A 20,270-nucleotide genomic window follows, 5' to 3' on the forward strand; every position below is an offset into this window, starting at 1 on the left:
GTGGAACTAGAGAGGGCAGTGCACTCCTCCCAACTCAGTCGTAACAATTTTATCAATACTTTAATGGTCAGTGTTTCTCTTCACATTCTTGTATGTTCCTCCTAAACTTCAAAATGTTCTCCTAAACTCTATTAATTCTCCCCATATACTCACTGAAATTACAAAATATGACTGTACCACAAAAGTGTGGAAGCCATACATCAATCAGTCTTTGTATCCTTCCACAACCTTTAGGCTTTTAAAACTCAGGCTTGGCATCACCTAATTACATATCTGTCTTTTTTTCTTTTATTCTCTTCAGTTTTGGTTGGGTCTTCCACTGCGGGCCTTGTTCTTCATCTGAATTTGCCAAAAAATATATCTATTGGTTAAAAGTCTCTGAAAATGCCACGAGGGCTCAAGCACAACACTGTTTATCACACAACATAACTCTTCGTTATTTAAAAGGTGCTGTTTTAACTGCTATTACATTTTCCCCATTGTCATAAGCGTAATAAATCAACACGCACCCCTCTGGTACTATCCCAGGAGAGAGCTGTGCATAATTCTCTCAAATCGTCTGCTAAACTAATGTTTTACATTATGTAGAGAAATTGCGGCCAGGTGGAAAATTGGAATAAATTAAAATTTTGTGTCATTATTCAATATTAATGATTTAATACTTTAGGATATATGATTTAGATGTGTAGCAAATAGTTTCCAATTTTAAAAATAATTTTCTAGTTGCACTAGTAAAAATATTTGGATCCTCAGGATTTCCGGTGAATTCTTTTGAAGAATTTTTCCACTGTAATTGTTTTAAGCCAAGATTAGTAAAAATTAGGATCTCAACAGTTTACCTAAGATTTGAATGTACTGCACACGTTGTTTCTAACTGTGGATTTGCTTTTTCCAATTCTCTACTGGAAGATGCACCACCCCATCAGCGCCATAATAATTTGTTCATAATGGAGGCCCTTTGGATCCATAAGTAGTATGCAGCACAAGAACATGAAGAGGCCTATACTTAAAGATATGGATTAATACGATTAGCATTACAACATTAAAATATTGCAGTGCACTTCAGTATTCTGCACCTCCTGCCATTCCCTTATATTAGCTGCAGACAAAACAGGATTATTGCTGACCAGAACCTTAATTTGTACAAGATAAAACAACTTTGATTAACTCGTTTATTCACGAACCGGACGTTGATGTGATGAGCTGGCCAAGATGAGCGTATTTGCAATCGGTTATCAGTTTCTCTGGGGAAAATTAAACGTGTGTGTGACTTGTGTGAAGGATGAATTTAAATGAGGGACGGGCCAATGCAAATCACAGTTAACAGCAGCAACCGGCAGCTGCAGCCCTGTCTCTTCCCCCTCTCTTAACACACAACATACACAGACACAGAGAATAGACAGAGGTCCGGAGACACAACAAAGACATTCAGCATCTCTCCCTCTGCCTCCTTAATCCAGACCAAATAAAAATATTAGGAAGAAAATCTCCTGCAAATAAAAGCGTCTCGGGATCCACCTTCACCTCCAGATATTGGTATGTATTATATTACGTTTCGTGTAATCGAATTCACTTAGAGCACTGGGTGCTGATCATCAAAGGCGCATTGCTCAATAAATATTTTTCTAATTGATGATTTTGAGATGAACATTATTTCTATCATATTTGATGCTGACAGGGCTGGGACTGAGTTACGTGTGCGCTTTTAATAGTGAGTTCCCTTTGTTGTAAACCAACCTCGGTTTCGTGGACGAGAGATAAGTTCTAAAGCGAAATGTATTTGTCTTTTTAAAAAAATAATTCTAGATCAACTCAACATGGATAGAGATTTAGAGTTTGAACACTTCGATGAACGAGACAAGGGAATGAGATACGGCAGAGCATCCCGGCTGAACGGCTTACCCAGCCCCACACATAGCGCCCACTGCAGCTTCTATCGGACCCGCACCCTGCAGACTCTCAGCTCGGAGAAAAAAGCCAAGAAAGTGCGTTTTTACCGCAACGGGGACCGCTACTTTAAAGGCATCGTGTATGCAGTGTCCCAGGACCGTTTCCGCTCCTTCGAGGCGTTGCTGGCTGACCTGACCCGGACTCTCTCCGATAATGTCAATCTGCCACAGGGAGTCAGGGTCCTCTACAGCATTGATGGCTTCAGGAAAATCACCAGTCTAGAGGAGCTAGTGGCAGGTGTGTATTAAATCAAATCCAATAGCAAATAAAACGGACATTTAGTTTATTTGTAAAGCCAGGGCCCCCGTACTTACACTGGGTTGCAGAGTAGAATCTGTAAGCACAAAAAGCGAAAGTCTTCCACACAATTAAATCGTTCCTTGTGACTCCTTAAACCGGAATGAATTGAAATAGTAAAACATCTTGATGAAAAACGCGAAGCAAATAAGATTCGTTCCACTTTTTTTTTTGAATTGGACCAAATTTAATGGAGCTTTTTCTATAAACTATTTTTGGGAGAGAGTTTAAAAACATCGAGCTTTCAAGTATAATCATTTTACAATTCAAATTCCTATTTTTTTCATCACAGGGACGTTCCTTGCTTATAAGTCCCCCACCCCCCAAACAATAACTTCTCTCAATGAGCTGGAGGAAGAAGTCAGTGGATTCCCCCATCATCTGCACAACCTGTCTTTTGTTATAATTAAGGATATTAATCATTTCTGAATCTTCGTACCAAGGTTTATTTCTTATTTCAAATTCACCGTGGCAAACAGAATAGCGGCGAACTGCTGCTGGAATAAGTACTGGATTGGCTGATATTTATTGTAGAGAATATTAATACTCCTGACTGATATTGCGTTATGATCACAGTAATGTAAGGACATAATCATTTTGACTGAACGTTTCGAAGATGGAAAACATAAAATAAACCAGAAAACAACATAAGGGTCATTTCACCATGCTTTTAAACAGCGATGATATAACTAAATTAAGATGCAATATATAATCTGACGACGATGTGATTTTCACAACTCCCAGAGGTGGCAATTAAATATATATAAATATCTAATATATATATATATATATACACACACATATACATACACTTTTGATTCTCTAGAACAGGTGTTAGATAAAAGTAAAACGGGAGATAGGGACGTAAAGAATATCTGCAATGACACACAAAGAGGATATCTGGGTGGAGTCAGCCTGCTTCCTGTTAGTCCGTTTGAAAGGTATTTCTGACCACTATTTTCATTTGGTATTGTGATGAACTAAATTCACCAAATTGGAAAAAAAAAATTGCAATGCTCATAAGTGAATTAAATAGTTAATTGTTGGTGACATATTAGGAGTGTGCAACATATTGTTGAGATGTACAACACAAGAAGTGATTGGGTGACAAGCGCCACTTGCAGACCACTCTCCACATACTCATTCTCCTGCACCTAAAGATTCATATTTCAGTCAATTCATTCTGGGTAAATGATCTGCCAAGCTATTTATTTAATGATTAGAATTTCACCATTTTGAATAATTGGCTTTCAATTTCGAATGATGATGGATACACTTGAGTGATTAGAATTGAAAGGGGCCTTAACGGTTTGTCTAAGATAGGATTCATTTTTGGAAATTGATATTTCCTTTAATTTAAATCTGTAAAAGCATTTAGTGCTACAAAGAATAAACTGCTCAAATCCAAAAGCAGAGGATCCATCTCCTTGCCTCACCTTTAACCCGGCCTCTGAATACTGGAATACTTGGGGATGCGGTTGTCATTGACGACTGTTGCTGCGGTAAATGGGACTTAGTAAAGACAGCTTATCGATGAGGGAATTATCTATCACAAAACGGGAGGTGACCCTCCCTAGGTCCTGCAGTGACCGGAAAGTGTGCATGTTGTCAAAAAATACCCCATGCAACCAAGGAATGCGTGCCATTTTGGGATTAGTTGGGGCTTCAGTTCTCCCCTCTTCAAGGAATTGCAAAATGAAGATTTTTTTTGGTTGCTGTTAAGATGTCTTTCTTTAAATTGAAACTAGAGTGGAACTAATTGTCGAATAATTAACAGAAAATGTTCAATCCCCTGGTTTGTGGACTATCTGGAGACCCTGCACTTTACTGCACTTCTTTTAAAAAAAAGTCTTCATGGTTGATGAGTATAAATGACGAAGCCATTTGCCCAACTTAATTATTCAACATTATACTGATCATATTATTGTACTGCATTGGTTTGGCAAGTTGGGTATCAAGGTTACTAAGACCCTAGTCTCCTTTAACTTCATCCTTACCTATTTCAGTATCATTCACAACTATTTCCTATCTGATATGCAGTACTAATTACATTTCATCTGCCATTGTTATTCCCATTTACTTGTCTAACACAGTCTGTAGTTTCTGAATTGCCTCCTCCAATTTCCATGCCCATTCTAGTTTAATATTATTTGTAGATTTGACCTATTTGCATTGAGTTTTTAATTCCAAGTTATAGATATAAAGTAGATACATCAAGCCCTGGAGTATCCCATTCAGTGCCCCACCCATCCTGACATTACTCTTCTATTACCATTCTTTCTATCCCTCAGCCAATTTATTATCTATTCTCCAGCTTTATCTTTAATTCCCAAATCTTCGAGCTTAACTAACAGTTTCAATGTAAAAGTTTGTCATTGCTTTTCTTTCAAGTAGTAATGAAATAAAAGTACTCTTTGGAGAGAAGCAATATTTGAAAGGAATGGCATGAATAACTACTCAAGTAAGGACACTTCTAGTTCAGAGATTGCCTAAATCATCCTAAATAAAATATACAGAGCATTATACACATATATATTAGAAAGGAAAGGCAGATATACTTTTTAAATTCTTATTGTAATTATGGGAAAGGATGGAAATGCTGAGTATTAATTTTCCAACATAATAAAGCCTGATATTTTACTGAATTGAGGTATTAGTATTACAAAGCACAGGTCCGATAAGTGTGGTCACATATATAATGTTTCGTGATATTTGTGAATTTTTTTATAATTTGAGGTAAATTTTTTTTTTAGTAAAGAGTTAATATCCTCAATTAATTCATTAACAGACACATATCTTCACATAACTGCATTTTAAACACTTCATTTGGGTGCCAACATATAGGCCTCGATTTTTAAAGGGGGACAGAAAGTGAGCACAGGAGCCTGAGTAACAAATGAGTACACCATGCATAGGAAGTTGGTTAAAGGACAGGAAACCAAATAGTCTAAATGAATGCTTTTCAGTTTGTAAGGATAATGGTAAACCCAGAGATCAGTTTTGGGACCACTGATCTTAATTGATTTAGACCTGGGTGTAAGGGGCACGATACTAATGGCAGAAGATTTTGGGCATGGTTAACTGTGAAAAGACTGTACGTGACCTCGGGAGGAAATTGATAGCTTAGTAGATTGGGCAGACAGATATCAGATCAAATTTATTGTAGAGAAATTTGAGTTTATACATATGGGAACTAGGAAGAAGGAGGAAATATATACTAAATGAAAAATTTAAAAGGAATAAAGAAGCTCAAATAGTGGGGTGGGGAAATTTGGCATCCACACAAAACAAACATGAAGAAAATTGTGTTGGTATCAGACAGACTGAGCCATTTTTGATATCCTTTTAAATATCTCAATTAGATCACCTTTAATCTCCCATATTCAAGACAGTTCAAGTGGAGTCAGTGTAACCTGTCCTCATAATTTAACCCTTTTAGCCCCAGTATCATTCTGGTGACTCTGTGCTGCACCACCTCCAATGGATCCTTGATGTGTGATGCACAGAACTGAATGTAATACTCCAGATGGGGTCTAACCAGAGCTCTTTACAGCTGTAACAAAACTTCCATCCCTTTGAATTCAGCGTTCCTGAGATAAAGGCCAACATTCCATTTGCCTTTTAAATTATTTTTTGTATCTCCACTAGTTTTTAGTGATTTCAGACCGGTAAACTCATCGACAGTCCCCAGCTTCTTACCATTTAGAAAATACTCTGATCTATCTATCTTAGATCAAAGTGAAAGACCTCATGCTTTCCTACATTGAACTCCATCTGCCACAGTTTTACCCAACTTATCAATGCTGCTTTGCAACTTTCTGCTCCCATCTGCACAATTTACTGTGCCACCTAAGTGTCATCAGCAAATTTAGATATATGACTCTCTATTCCTTCATCCAATTTATATAAATATAGTGACAAGCTGAGGCCCCAGTACAGGTCCCTGGGGGACACTACTAGTCACAACCTACCATTTGAGTACAGACCCATTATCCCTATTTGTTTCCTACCTTCTAATCGATTCTCTATCCAGGGCAATAGATTGCTTCCAATTCCATGTGCTTTCATAAATAAAAACAGAAAATGCTGGAAATACACAGCAGGTCTGGCAGCATCTGTGGAGAGAGAAACAGAGTTAACGTTTCAGGTTGATGACCTTTCATCAGAACTGGGAAAAGTTAGAAATGTAATGAATGTGGAGCAATCCAGTCAGTTCCAAAGAGCCAGCATGGACTGAATGGCCTCCTATGTCGTAAATGATTCTGATGCTAATAGATGTAAAGCAAGTGAAAGGGGAAGGGTGGAAGAAAGAACAAAAGGGAAGGTAGGTCTGTGATAGGGTGGAAGAGATTAAATGACAAAAGAGGTGTGGCCCAAGGCCAAAGGGGGTGGTAACGGGGCAAGTAAAGACAGAAAAGATTGGTGACCAACTGTCTTCTAAAAGCAAAAATGTAAGAAAAACTAGAGTAAAACCAAAACACAAAGAAAAAGAAAACAAAATGAGGGCAGAAGTTACGGTCTGAAACTGTTGAACTTAGTGCTGATAGAATGATAAAGTTATAGAAGGGCCTCCTTCTGTACTGTAACCATTCAGGCTGTGTTGTTCATGCCAGCTATCTGCAAGAACAACTTGCCTAGCCCCACTCTCCTGCCTTTTCCCCGTATCCCTGCAATTTCTTTCTCTTCAGATAATTATCCAATTCTCTTTTGAAGGCCTCGATTTGAATCTGCCTCCACCACACTCTCAGGTAGTCAATTCCAGATCCTAATCACTTGCTGTGTAAAACAAAAAAGTTTTGTCTCATGGTCATTGTTGCTTTTTCGGTCAATCATCTTAAATTGGTGTCCTCTGGTTCTGGATCCTTCTGCCAATGGGAACAGTTTCTCTCTATCCACTCTGTCTAGACCTCTCTCTCATGATTTTGAATACCTCTATCAAATTTCCTCTTAATCTTCTCTTCTCCAAAGAGAACAGTCTCAGCTTCTCTAACCTATCCACATAACTGAGGTTCCTCATCCCTAGAACCATTTTCGTGAATCTTTTCTGCACCCTCACTAATGCCTTCACATCCTTCCTGAAATGTGGTGCCCAGAACATGACACAATATTCCATTGAGGCTGCAACAGTGTTTCATACTGGTGTATAATAACTTCCTTGTTTTTTGTCCTCTATGCCCCTATTTATAAAGCCCAGGATCCCATATGCTTTATTAACTGCTTTCTCAACTTGTCCTGCCACCTTCAATGACTTATGCACATATACCCCCAGGTTCCTCTGCTCCTGCACCCCCTTTAGTATTGTACCTTTTAATTTGTATTGCCTATCCTCACTCTTCCTACCAAAAAAAATCACTGCACACTAGAGGCCTGCTATCCGACCTGAACCCAATAGGATCCGATGACATGTGTCCGGGTCGGGTCGGGCCCATCTTCAGGGTACGGCTTTCAGGCTTGGGTCAGGTCGGGCCTGATTCTCGCAGTATGTGCTCTGCCGGTAAGTATTGAAATTGAAAAAACTTAACTGAGCTGGGAGTCTGGGATGAAACTAAGTCTGCGCGGTGAGCGACTAACGTCACTGTGACATCATCACGTATGCGCTGCAGCTTCGTGGAGCTTCCCAGTCGGAAGGTAGGTAAAGGGATGGTTGGGTCGAGTCAGGGCGGGGTTGGGTCGGGCTCGGGGCAAAATCGGAGGGGCTCGGGCGGGGTCGGGCTTGGGCCTGCTGTGGATTGGTAGGGTTCGGGTCAGGTTCTTTTTTCTCGACCTGAGCAGGCCTCTACTGCACACTTCTCTGCATTAAATTTCATCTGTCATGTGTTTGCCCATTCCACCATCCTGTCTATGTCTTCTTAAAGTTTATCATTATCCCCCTCACAGTTCACAATATTTACAAGTTTTATGTTATCTGCAAATTTTGTAATTGTGCCCTGTACAGCCAAGTCTAGGTCATTAATATATGTCAAGAAACACGGCGGGTCCTATCACCAACCCCTGTGGAACCCCACGATATATTTTCCTTCAGTCCGAAGAAGAACTATTCACAACTACTCTCTGTTTCCTGTCACTCATCCAATTTTGTGTCTATGCTGCTACTGTCACTTTTATTCCATGGGCTGTAACTGCTGACAAGCCTGTTATATGGCACTTTATTAAATGCCTTTAGGAAGTCCATGTACACCACATCAACCGTATTGCCCTCATCAACCCTCTGTTATCTCATCAAAAAATTCAAGCAAGTTAATTAAACATTATTTGCCCTTAACAAATGCATGCTGGCTTTCCTTAATTAATCCACATTTGTCCAAGTGACTGTTGCCCCAAATTATTGTTTCTAATAGCATTCTCACTACTGAGGTTAAACTGACTGGTCTGTAGTTGCTGGGCTTTTCCTTGCATCCTTTTTCGAACAAGGGTGTAACATTTTTCAATTCACCAGTGCTCTGGCACCACCCCTGTATCGAAGAAGGATTGGAAGATTAGGTCAGTGCCACTGCAATTTCCTCCTTTACTTCACTCAGTATCTTTGGATGCATTTCATCCGGTCCTGGTGACCTATCAACTTCCATATAATACCTCCTCTTTATCAATTTTTAGCCCATCCAGTGTCTCAACTACCTCCTCTTTCCCTATACTTGGGCTGCATCTTCTACCTTGGTAAAGACAGATGCAAAGCACTCATTTAATACCTCAGCCATGCCACTGCCTCCATGCGTAAATCCCTATTTAGGTCCCTAATCAATCCCAATCCTTTTAACACTTTTTACTATTTTTTGGATTCCCTTTTGTGTTAGCTGCCAGTGTCTTCTCATCTGTCTGAGCTCTGGTTTTGTTTGCCTTCCCTTTTCCTCCTTGTGGAAATGTATCCAAACTATCTCTCCTTTAAAGGCAGTCCATTGTTCACTTACAGGCTTGCCTGCCAATCTTTGATTCCAATTTACCTGGGTCAGATCTGTTCTCACCTTTATTGAAGTTGGCCCTCCCCCCAATTGATTATTTTTACTCTGAATTGCTCCTTGTTCTTTTCTATAGCTAGCCTAAACCTTATGATGCTATGGTCACTATCCCCTAAATATTCTCCCATTGGCACTTGACCCACCTCATTCCCCATACCAGTTCCAGGAATATTTCCTTTCTCATTGGACTGGAAACATACTGGTGTAGAAAATTCTCCAGAACACACTGTAGAAACTCTTGCCCCTCTCTACCCTTTACACTATTACTACCCTATATTTACCAGCCTATATTAGGATAATTAAAGTCTCCAATTATATTGAGTATGGAAGGCTGTAGAGTGTCTAATCAAAAGATGAAGTGCTGTTCCTCAAGCTTACTTTGAGCTCCATCGGAACACTGCAGTAGGCTGAGGACAGAGAGGTCAGCTCAAGAGCAAGGTGGAGATTTAAAATGACAGGCCACCAGGAGCTTGGGGTTAGGCTTGTGGACTGGATGGAGGTGTTCTGCAAAACAGTCACCCAATCTGCGTTTGGTCTCCACAATGTAAAGCAGACAGCATTGTGAATAGCGAATGCAGTATACTAAATTGAAAGGAGTGCATATAAATTGCTGTTTCACCTGGGGCCTTGGATGATAAAGAGAGAGGAGGTAAAGTGCACTGCATCTCCTGCACTTGCATGGAAAGGTTTTATTTCAGATTTCCAGCATCCACAGTAGTTTGCTTTTGCAAATTAAAGCCATCCATTATAACTATTTAGTTTTTGCAACAAGCTTCTCTGATCTCCATATTTATATATCCCACTACTTTATCACTGCTATCCAGAGGGCTATAAACAACTTTCACAAAAGCCTTGCATCCTTCTTCATTCCTCAACTCTATCTTTAGCGTTTTTACTGTCTGCTCACCCTTACTGATGTCTTCTCTTTAAATGATGTAATAGTGTCCCTTGTTAATATTGTTTTCAATACTTTTCCAATTTCTCTGTTCTTTCCAAATACGTCAAATCTGGAATATTTATCACCCAGTCATGCCCAGCTTGTAACCAGGTCTGACTGATGGCCACGACATCATACACTTTAAACTGAGTTTGTGCTTTAATTCACTTGTTTTGAATCTTGTGCCATGTGCATTATTGTAAAGAACTTTCACTTTGGCATATAATGGGGAACCCTAGCTTACCTTTATGCCCTGATGTTTTTAACAGATGTTTTACTTATAACACTCCTTGTTTTATATTACCTTGTATTTTATCTGATCTGTTGGGCTGGATTTTACCAGCCCTCTAGGGCTGGATGGGGAGGTGGGGGTGGGAGTGTAAACTGGTGAGGGAAGGCAGGGTGGACTGCTTGTCACTTTCCCGACGCCATGGAATTTTAATAGGGGTGAGGACAGTTGAGGATGGTCTTCCCGTCCAGAAGCCAGTTGAGGCTCTTAAGTGGCCAATTAAGACCATCGTCCTGCCACCACTGGTATTTTACCAGTTGCGGTGGGGACCCTCCGCCATGTGGGGAGGCCATCCAGTAAATCTGGCAGCCTCCCTGTCGGCTCAGGGATTAGATCTCCTGATCGGGCACCCTGTGGCCCACAGTGGGGACCCCCCCCACCCCTGGCGGAAAGGGCCACCCCCTCGCAAAGAATGTTCTCCCCACTGGGGCCTGCCTGACTAGCCCCAGAGAGCCCCACAAACCTGTCTTTATTCTGGGGCCTCCTCCATGCTGGCTGTTCTGGGCCTGCAGCAGTCTCAGCAGCGGCCGCTGCTCCTGGTGGCGGTGCTGAGACTGAAGCGGTGCCGGCCCTCCAATTGGCCAGCAGTTCTTGGAGGTGGTCCCCCGTCTTTTAAAGGGACAAGAGCCCCAGCACCAGGCAGTTAATTGTTTGAGTTTTGAAAAATGTGACGCGGTATCCCAAACAGCCGAGGCAGGGTTCCCCCCAGCTTTCCAGCCCAGCATTGGGACCCTCACCGCAGGCACAAAATTCAGCCTGTTATTGTCTATATTATTTCAGAACCAGAGGGATTTATATTACCTTTAACACTATTGATGACTTTGGCTTTGCTCTCATCCTTTTTTAATTTTTGGGCTATTTTTATTTCTGCCAGCGCCCTCCCTGCTTTTAATTGGTTTAAACATCTTTCTACAGCCCTATTTATCCTTTCAGCTAGGAAGTTGCTCCCAACCCAGTTCAGGTACCGCCTGTCCCAGCAGTACAGCTCCATCCTGTCTTAGTACTGATGCTAGTGTCCTGTGAAATGGTACCCCGCTTTCCCACATCAATCCATGTGGATGTCTGATACGTGAGAATGGGAGGGAAGGCCTGCAATCAGGAGGGCTTGAGAGAGGCTGGAGATTGGGACATGGGAGAGGGCAGATGCTGGCCGTCAGGGTTAGGGGAATCCTGGTTCTTAGGACTGAGGGAGGTTGAAGGCTTCTTTGCGGAGTCTGGGGGGAGCAACCTTGCTCCTCCTGGCCCACAGGGAGTGCTGAAACAGCCACTTACCTTGGGATAATAAAAGCAAAATACTGCAGATGCTGGAAATAAAAATAAGAAATGTTGGAAATACTCAGCAGGTCTGGCAGCATCTGTGGAAAGAAGCAGAGTTAACATTTCAGAACTGATGAAAACTTGCCTTGGGGAGGTGGCAGCTCCCGCCTTTGGTTCACTGCTGAGTTTCTTCATCCCTGGGAAACACTGCAGCAGCACTTCAAATCGTGTTCCAATTGCACTGTAGGAGTCTGATTTTAAATACGTCTCCCCATGGTAGAACACTAGATGCCCTGATATCCACAGCTGTAAAAATGGTGGTGGGTGTGTGGGCGGTGGTTTGGGGCCACTTTCCTCATAATTTTACTTTTAACGCCTGCCCAATCCTCTCCCACCCATCATAAGGGTGTTTAATAATAATCGAGGTCTATAGATTTAAGATCAGCAATAAAAGAATGAAGATAGAGGGTAGAATTTTATTTTTAGAAAGAGGATTAATTAGACATGAAATGCCATACCAGAAATAGTGACAGAAGCAGAATCCTTATCGCTGGTGATGGTGTGTGTGACTATGATGGGCATAGTTGCCCTAATTTGAGCACGAGTTGTGGTGAGGAGGACTTTGTATGCTTGATTGAGCTGGTTTGTCTTGACTCAATGTCAATAGTAGAGTTGGGTGAAAAACGATAGTGAATCATTTGGGTTTTTATAATCTGGCAACTGTGATCAGTTATCCTAGTCTATAAATGGACAGATTTGCTGAATTAAATTTCACAAATTGTCATGATGGGGTTTCCACTGATGACGGCATCAGTGCTGTTAGCTCAATACCAGAACCATTACACTAGCATATCCATGTGGAATTCAGCTAAGGATGTATCTGGATGTCCTCCGCAGTCTAGGCCCACGCATGGAGGATCACTACTAGAATGTGTTTTGAAGGGCAACCAATGTCCATGGAGTCATACCTCAGCATGATAAGTACCTTCAGGACAGGAGAGCTACAAATTTTGAGAGAGAGCGAGAAATAGAAGCTTGAAATTTAAGGGTTAATTAATATCACTAGGAGTGTACTTTACAGTTTGTAAAAAAACTACATTGTATTTTAATATAGAAATGCTATTACTGCAAATAATTTATGTTGTATCCCATTGGACTGAATTGAATCATTGTCTTTGCATAGGAGAAAGTTATGTCTGTGCATCTTTTGAATCATTTCGGAAAGTGGACTACACAAAGAATGTAAACCCTAACTGGTCAGTGAATGTCAAGGCAACAACAACTGGACGTACACCAACATCTATCAGTAGTGCCAAAGCAGGTCCCATTGAGACGAAAGAAAACAAAGACTTTATTCGACCCAAGCTGGTGACCATCATCAGGAGTGGTGTGAAGCCACGAAAAGCTGTTAGGATTCTGCTCAATAAGAAGACTGCACATTCATTTGACCAGGTTCTTACAGATATCACTGATGCCATCAAGTTGGATTCAGGAGCAGTTAAGCGTTTGTACACGCTGGATGGGAAACAGGTATAGTGCTATTGCTTCATATATGAATGCTGTTGAATAAAGTAATGGCTATAATAATACTTCAGCTAAGCAAATGATTAAATGGAAGGGGGTTTGGTAAGATTAATTAGCTAACATTTCACCTGTAGTGAATCACACTTCTCTTTAACTACCATTTGTGGTTATGTGGAAGCTTTCTGTATTGGTCAGCATTTTGGTTTTTGAGGCGTGATATTTGACTATTGCAATTTTTGGTACTATTGAAAATTATTTTCTAATTTTGCTAAAACCTTTGTCTAGTTTCTGATTTGTGTATTTCACTGTCAAACAGGCATAAATGTTTAATTGTTTAGACTCAAATAGATCAGTGCCATCTGGAGCAAAGTTGATTAATCAATGGGCTGATACTATAATGCAAGAGAGAGGGCTTAAATGTCTTTAAAGATAATCATGAATGTGTTTCACTTGACAAAGTAACATTGAAGACTAACAAAGATGGAAAAGTAATACCAGCTCAGAAAATGTACAGGAGGTAGGCGATATAGTTATACTAACGCCTGCCCATAAAGACTTACTGAAACTGGTTTTAGACAAAAATGCTATAATAAATACTTTGAAGTTTTACAGTAATGATAGGAATTAATTAACTTTGTCTATTTGTTAGATTAGAATTAAGAAGCTATGATTATATTGTTGATAGTGAAGTTAATGCTGTGAAGACATCCATCAACAGCAATACAAAAGCAAATTACAGCGGATGCTGGAAATCTGAAATAAAAACAGAAAATGCTGAAAATACTCAGCCGGTCAATTGAGTTAACATTTCAGGTTGATAACCTTTCATCAGGACTGTTCTAACCTGAAAGGTTGGCTGAATTTTCCAAGCCCGATGGTGGCGGGATTGGAGTCGGGGAGGGGTGGGAAAATAAGGAGCAGGTTCCCAACACATTCCAGCTGCTGAAGAACATTCCCGGGGCGGGATCTCTGCCATTTTGCCAGTGGGAGGCCAGCTGCACCCCCCCCCCCACCCCTCCCCAAACCCCCGCTGTGTGCAGAGACTGCCAGCTGAAGTGAGGCAGTCTCCTTGCGACAGGCCATCGAAGCCAAAGACTCCATGGTGCAAAGAGGGGACTTCATTTTATTAAAGACCGCAGTCATGGCCAAGACTAATCTAGTGGAAGGTTACCCTCCAACCAGCTTATCTTGCCAGTCTATATCCTGGGTTGTTTTAGTCTGTGAAGTTCAAGCCAACGAGGGCACCTCCCTGTTGAGGTGCTCTCACAGTCTCCAACCTGCCTCAAGTGCCCACCTCTCCCGCTGGGACTGCTGAAGCTGTACAGCTGCTAGTCCTCTGGGCCAGCAGCATCAAGATCCCACCCGCATCCTTAATTGGATGGTGAGCTTGAGGTGGCCAGTTAGGAGGCTGCCTCTGGGAAGATTGCTCCACTGGTCTCGCTCCTGGCAAGTGTGGCCTCAGAACCTCCATTTGGTCCCAATGTTGGGGTCCTGAAGCCTGGGGGAAATCCAACCCATTAACTCTGCTTCGCTTTCCACCAATGTTGCCAGATCTGTTGAGTATTTCGAGCGTTTTCTGTGTTTATCCAACAGCAGCAATTCTTCCTGTATCCCACTAAAGAGAAAATAGAACCTTTCAGAGTTAATATCTTACACAGGCTAAATTACATTTAGGAAATGGTTGCATTATCAAACCAGTGACACTATTTAAAAGCCAAACCACATTCATAAGGTATTTTTCTAATTTCTGATAATGTGCTTAACTTCTATCAATCTTGAATAATCGTGAAATCTGAATTTCCAGTCCCATGTAAATACTTTAAGCATAGAAATTGTGGCTACATGTACTATAGTTGCACCCACTTCTCTTCGGTGGAAATTCCCTGGTTGACTGAAGATTAACAAATATAGAAGGTTGAAGATTACCGCTGTCTGTGTACAAATATCCATAGCAAAAGAACAAAGTTATAAAAGAAAACATGTAATATCATAATTTTATATTTTGAAGCAGTATGGATTTTTATACTTAGCACCCTGGTGATGGTCAGATCACTATTAGGCTGGTACTGTTGGGTCTTCTGATTGCATTGTAGGTGAAAGAATGTGCAGCTAACAAATTTCATTGGATGAGTTAAATATGTGAATCTTCAGAAAATTATCCACATTTGCTGTAGATCTCTTCCAAAATGCAAATTGTGGAGGAAATATATCAGACCCTTTTATTAGCTATCTCAAAAGGTCTCCATGGAAATTGTCACCTGTAAAATATTACAGGAAATCATGGTTCGTAGAGATGCCATGCATTTTAGGAAATAAATGGAAGAAAGCCATTTAAATTGTCTCTTACCCATATTCTTGATATGTGTTCCTGGATGAATTTTATATATACTCTTGAGACTATGTTTGAAAATATACCCTTCAACCAATCAGAACACTGTGTTTGCATTTGATTGAGCTATGTCTGCCCCAATTAATATCCTCCTCAGATACTGTAACCAATAGAGCTGACTAGTCTACTCTTTTCAAAATGTTGACAGCAATGGCAAGTTATCTCTGATTAAGAGAGGCAACATAACATTAAATAACATCCCATATTTTTTGTAAGTGAACAATTTTGCTAATGCCACAGTTACACCTGTGAAGGTTAAGATTTTGTGGTGTACATAGCTCAAGGGGACACTGACAGAACCATTGTTCATATCCTGTGCTATTTTGATCAGAATACCATGACATTTTTCATATCACTTTTATTGGGTTGAAGGTTATGGTATAAATGGAATTCAGTGCTTTATTTTACTAAGAATATATAACTTTTTGTTGTAAAGCAGCAAACGTGATATGCTGGTATGTTCATATCTTTGAAGTATTGGCTAATTGAGTCATAATGGAATAATTTCTTTTTAGATTTTTGCCAATGCATAAGCATCTTATTTTAAATTAATTTGGGTTTCAATTTTTCAATATAGCTTTATATTGTTTTATATTGTCTAAATGAGTATTCACCCTTAATAGGAGATAATATCAGTCCTGTTAAAATGAAATAATTCTGCATATGCACAGAGTACCGATAAAGTGTTCAAAGTTTGTATGATGGGTCAGTCAAGGATGAAATGTTATTAGAATCTCAATGCAGCTTTGGGAAGTTGAAATTATTTTTGAGAATGCTCGCAGCTAACATTGGAAACTGAAGCAGGACAAATGCATTGGACACTAAAGTAGCTGTTTTAATTATGTTCTTGACCATATTTAGCATTAGAATTACCGGATTCCAACAACACCAATTTTACAATTTTTAATAAGGCTTTGAATATACTTACACCTTGATAGTTTCCTTCCTACTTAAATGTACCTCAGTTTTAAGGGAATGTGGTGGCATGCGTAGGAGGTTGGTTAAATGGTCAGGAAACCAAGTCGTTTTAAATGGATGTTTTTCAGTTTGAAGGGATGTAGACAAGGATAGTCAACATGGATTTGTTCAGGGAAGATCTTGTCTGACTAACTTGATTGAATGTTTTGAAGAAGTAGCAAGGAGGACTGATGAGGGTAGTGCAGTTGATGTGGTCTACGTGGATTTTAGCAAGGCTTTTGACAAGGTCACACATGGCAGACTGGTTTAAAAAGATAAAAGCCCATGGGATCCAGGGAAATGTAGCAAGCTGGATACAAAATTGGCTCAGTGGCAGAAAACAAAGGGTGATTGTTGACGGGTGTTTTTGCGACTGGAGGGCCGTTTCCAGTGGCATTCCGCAGTGCTCAGTACTGGGTCCCCTCCCTGCTTTTTGTGCTATATATTAATGATTTGGACATAAATGTTGGGAGCATGATCAAGAAATTTGCAGATGAGACAAAAATTGGCCATGTGGTTGATTGTGAGGAGGATAGCTGTAGACTGCAGGAAGATATTGATGAACTGGTCAGGTGGGTAGAAAAGTGGCAAATGGAATTCAACCCAGAGAAGTGTGAGGTGATGCATTTGGGGAGGTCAAACAAGGCAAAGGAATGCACAATTAATGGGAGAATACCGAGAGGTATAGAGGAAGTGAGGGACCTTACAGTGAATGTCCACAAATCCCTGAAGGTAGCAGGACAGGTCAATAAGGTGGTTAAGAAGGCATATGGAATCCTTTCCTTTATTAGCCGAGGTATAGAATATAAGAGCAGGGAGGTTATGCTGGAACTGTATAAATCATTGAGTACTGTGTACAGTTCTGGTCACCTCATTACAGAAAGGATGTAATTTCACTAGAGAGGGTACAGAGGAGATTTCCGAGGATGTTGCCAGGAATAGAAAAATGCAGCTAAGAGGAAAGGTTGGATAGGCTGGGGTTGTTCTCCTTGGAACACAGAAGGCTGAGGGGAGATTTGATTGAAATGTACAAAATTGTAGAGTGGATGTGAAGGGCCTACTTACCTTAGCAGAGAGGTCAGTGACTAGGGGACATATATTTAAAGTGACTGGTAGAAAGATTAGAGGGGAGATGAGGAAAAACCTTTTCACCCAGAGGGTGGTGGGGGTTTGGAACTCACTGCCTGAAAGGGTAATCGAGGCAGAAATCCTCAACGCATTTAAAAGGTGTCTGGATTTGCACCTCAAGTGTAACCTGCAATGCTACGGACCAAATGCTGGAAGGTGGGATTAGGCTGGGTGGCTCGTTTTTCAGCCAGCGCAGACACGATGGGCCAAGTGGCCTCTTTCTGTACCGTAAACTCTCTATGATTTTCTATGACAGTAGCATCCTCGGAGGTCAGTTTTGCGACCATTGACCATAAATGTTATGGACTTGGGTATAGGGGCCACAATACAAGCAACAAAAACTTTGAGTATGGTTAACTGTGAAGAGGACTGTATGCCCATTTCAGGAGGACATGGGCAGCAACATCGGGACAGCAGTAGGTCATTCAAGCCCTTGAGCCTGTTTTGCCGTTCAGTTAGACCTTGACTGATCTATAGCTTGACTCCGTTTACCTTCCTTGATTCCATAGCCCTTAATACTCTTGCTTAACAAATCTGTGTTTATCAATCTGAATTTTAACATTTTCAATTTACCGAGCCTCAACAGAGAGTTCCATGTTTCTAGGTTAGTAGATTGGGCAGACAGAAGTCAGATAAAGCTTCAAAAAGGTACAAAGACTTTGAGGTTCTAATACATGGATGTGCAAGAGAAATGTTAACTTCTGTCCAAAATGGGCATAATGTCAGTACAGGGATTTTGCTGCTGGGCTGAAGCTGGCATCGGAAGACTAAACCATTTTTGGGTTCAAGCCTCATTTGAATGCTGGCAGAGAGCTGTGGTACAAATGGACAGAGCATGCACAATGCAAGATTTGCCCATTTGTACCCGAAAATTGCAAACAAGTTCCAATGACAGGTGTACAAATTTGCCTATTTAAGCAGCGTGCATCTGACACAGGCTGGCATGCTACTAGTTTACAGGGTTGCCTGAAAATTGCACCAGGCAGTATTTGGGTGTTAATGAGACAGCAGAGGTGCCCCCTCTTGCTTTTCAACTGCTGGCATCCCATTTATGAAGAAAAATGGATGATGGTAATTGAAAGTCCTCCCCAGAAGTCCTTTAACGAGGGAGGAAAAGTTGATTCGGCTGTTTAATAAATGGGTAATTGAATACAAAAGCAAAGAGTTAAATGTTAAACCCATATCAATGATTCATTATGCCAAATTTAAAATATTATGTCCAGCTTTGGGATGATGTACTTTAGGAAGAATGTTAAGGCCATGGAGAACTTGCAGAAGAGGTTTACTGAGATGGTGCCAAAAATAAAAGGCTTTAATTATGAGGAATGATTAGAAAAACTGGGGCTTGTTCATCAGAACATTGTTGATGAAGACCAGATCTAATCGATGTGTTCAAAATTATGAAGGGCTTTAATAGGAAAGAAATATTTTCCACTGGTCTGTGAGTCAGTAAAATAGACTTTAAATTTACAATCATTAATAAAAGGAAAATCGTATTGGTTAGGAAATGTTTGCAATCCTTACAAAGAGGGTTGATAGGACATGGAATGCCCTACCAGAAGCAATGCCTGAAGCAGAATCCTAATAGTTTTTAGAAGGAAAATGTTATTTTTCGAATATTAAATCATTGAAACAATGTGGGGAAAGGACAGGAGAATGGAACTAAGAGGATAATGCTTTCAGAGCTGTCAAAGGTGTGATGGGTCAAATGGCCACCTTCTCCATTGTAGAATTCTAATTGCAAACTCTGAATTTACAACAGTTTACATCATCAGACCAGCCTTTGACAGTTAATTTGATAATTTATTGCTAAAGACTTGGGCTTCAGAAAGAACATTACAAATGGTGCAGTACAAAAGCAAAATACTGCAGTTGCTAGAACTCTTTTATAGGGGTGATGGTGGCACAGTGGTAATGTCACTGAACTAGTAATTCAGAGGCCAGGCTAAAGTCTGGGGGACATGAGTAAAAATTTCACCACAGCAGCTGGTGGAATTTAAATTCAATTGATTAATAAAATTCAATTAATTAATAAAAATCTGGAATTGAAAGCTAGTCTCAGTAATAGTTTCATGGCACCATCATCGATTCTCATAAAAACCTATTTGGTTCACTAATGTCCTTTTTAGGGAAAGAATTCTGCCTTCCTTACCTGATCGGGCCTACATGTGACTCCAGACCCATAGCAATGTGGTTGACTCTTAACTGCCCTCTGCAAGCCACTCATTTATCAAGGGCAATTAGGGATGGGCAATAAATGCTGGCCTTGCCAGTGACGCCCACATCCCATGAAAGAACAAAAAAAGTCTAAAAGTCTGCTGATTTGACATCTTGTGTCAAGAACGTTTCCTGCAATGTTTAGATACTGCCATGAAGATGCATTAACTATATGCTGTGGTCTTTGTTATTAATTAAGGCACCAGATAAATGTAAGTTTTTAAACATAAAAAGTAGCAATACAGTAAAGGAAAATGAATGCCAAATCAAAGCTGTGCATCTGGTGGGCAGAGCCTGGCACACGAGGCTCATGGGGGGTGTGGTGCAGTGCGGAGGACTGGAGTGTATGACATGCGTGCCAATGATTGGTGT

General features: G+C 40.5%; 1 protein-coding gene across 1 annotated transcript in view; it reads left to right on the plus strand.

The window, feature by feature from the left end:
- The first annotated feature begins 1,817 nt into the window (after positions 1 to 1,817).
- The window catches only part of dclk1a (doublecortin-like kinase 1a), a 345,065-nt gene continuing 326,612 nt past the window's right edge, over positions 1,818 to 20,270 (plus strand). Inside the window, exons 1-2 of the mRNA XM_068032816.1 lie at positions 1,818 to 2,187; positions 12,867 to 13,213. Coding sequence (XP_067888917.1) covers positions 1,818 to 2,187; positions 12,867 to 13,213 — 717 coding nt within the window. The remainder of the gene's footprint in view (positions 2,188 to 12,866; positions 13,214 to 20,270) is intronic.

Source organism: Heterodontus francisci, chromosome 6 (assembly GCF_036365525.1).
Source record: "Heterodontus francisci isolate sHetFra1 chromosome 6, sHetFra1.hap1, whole genome shotgun sequence".
Taxonomy (NCBI): Eukaryota; Metazoa; Chordata; class Chondrichthyes; order Heterodontiformes; family Heterodontidae; genus Heterodontus; species Heterodontus francisci.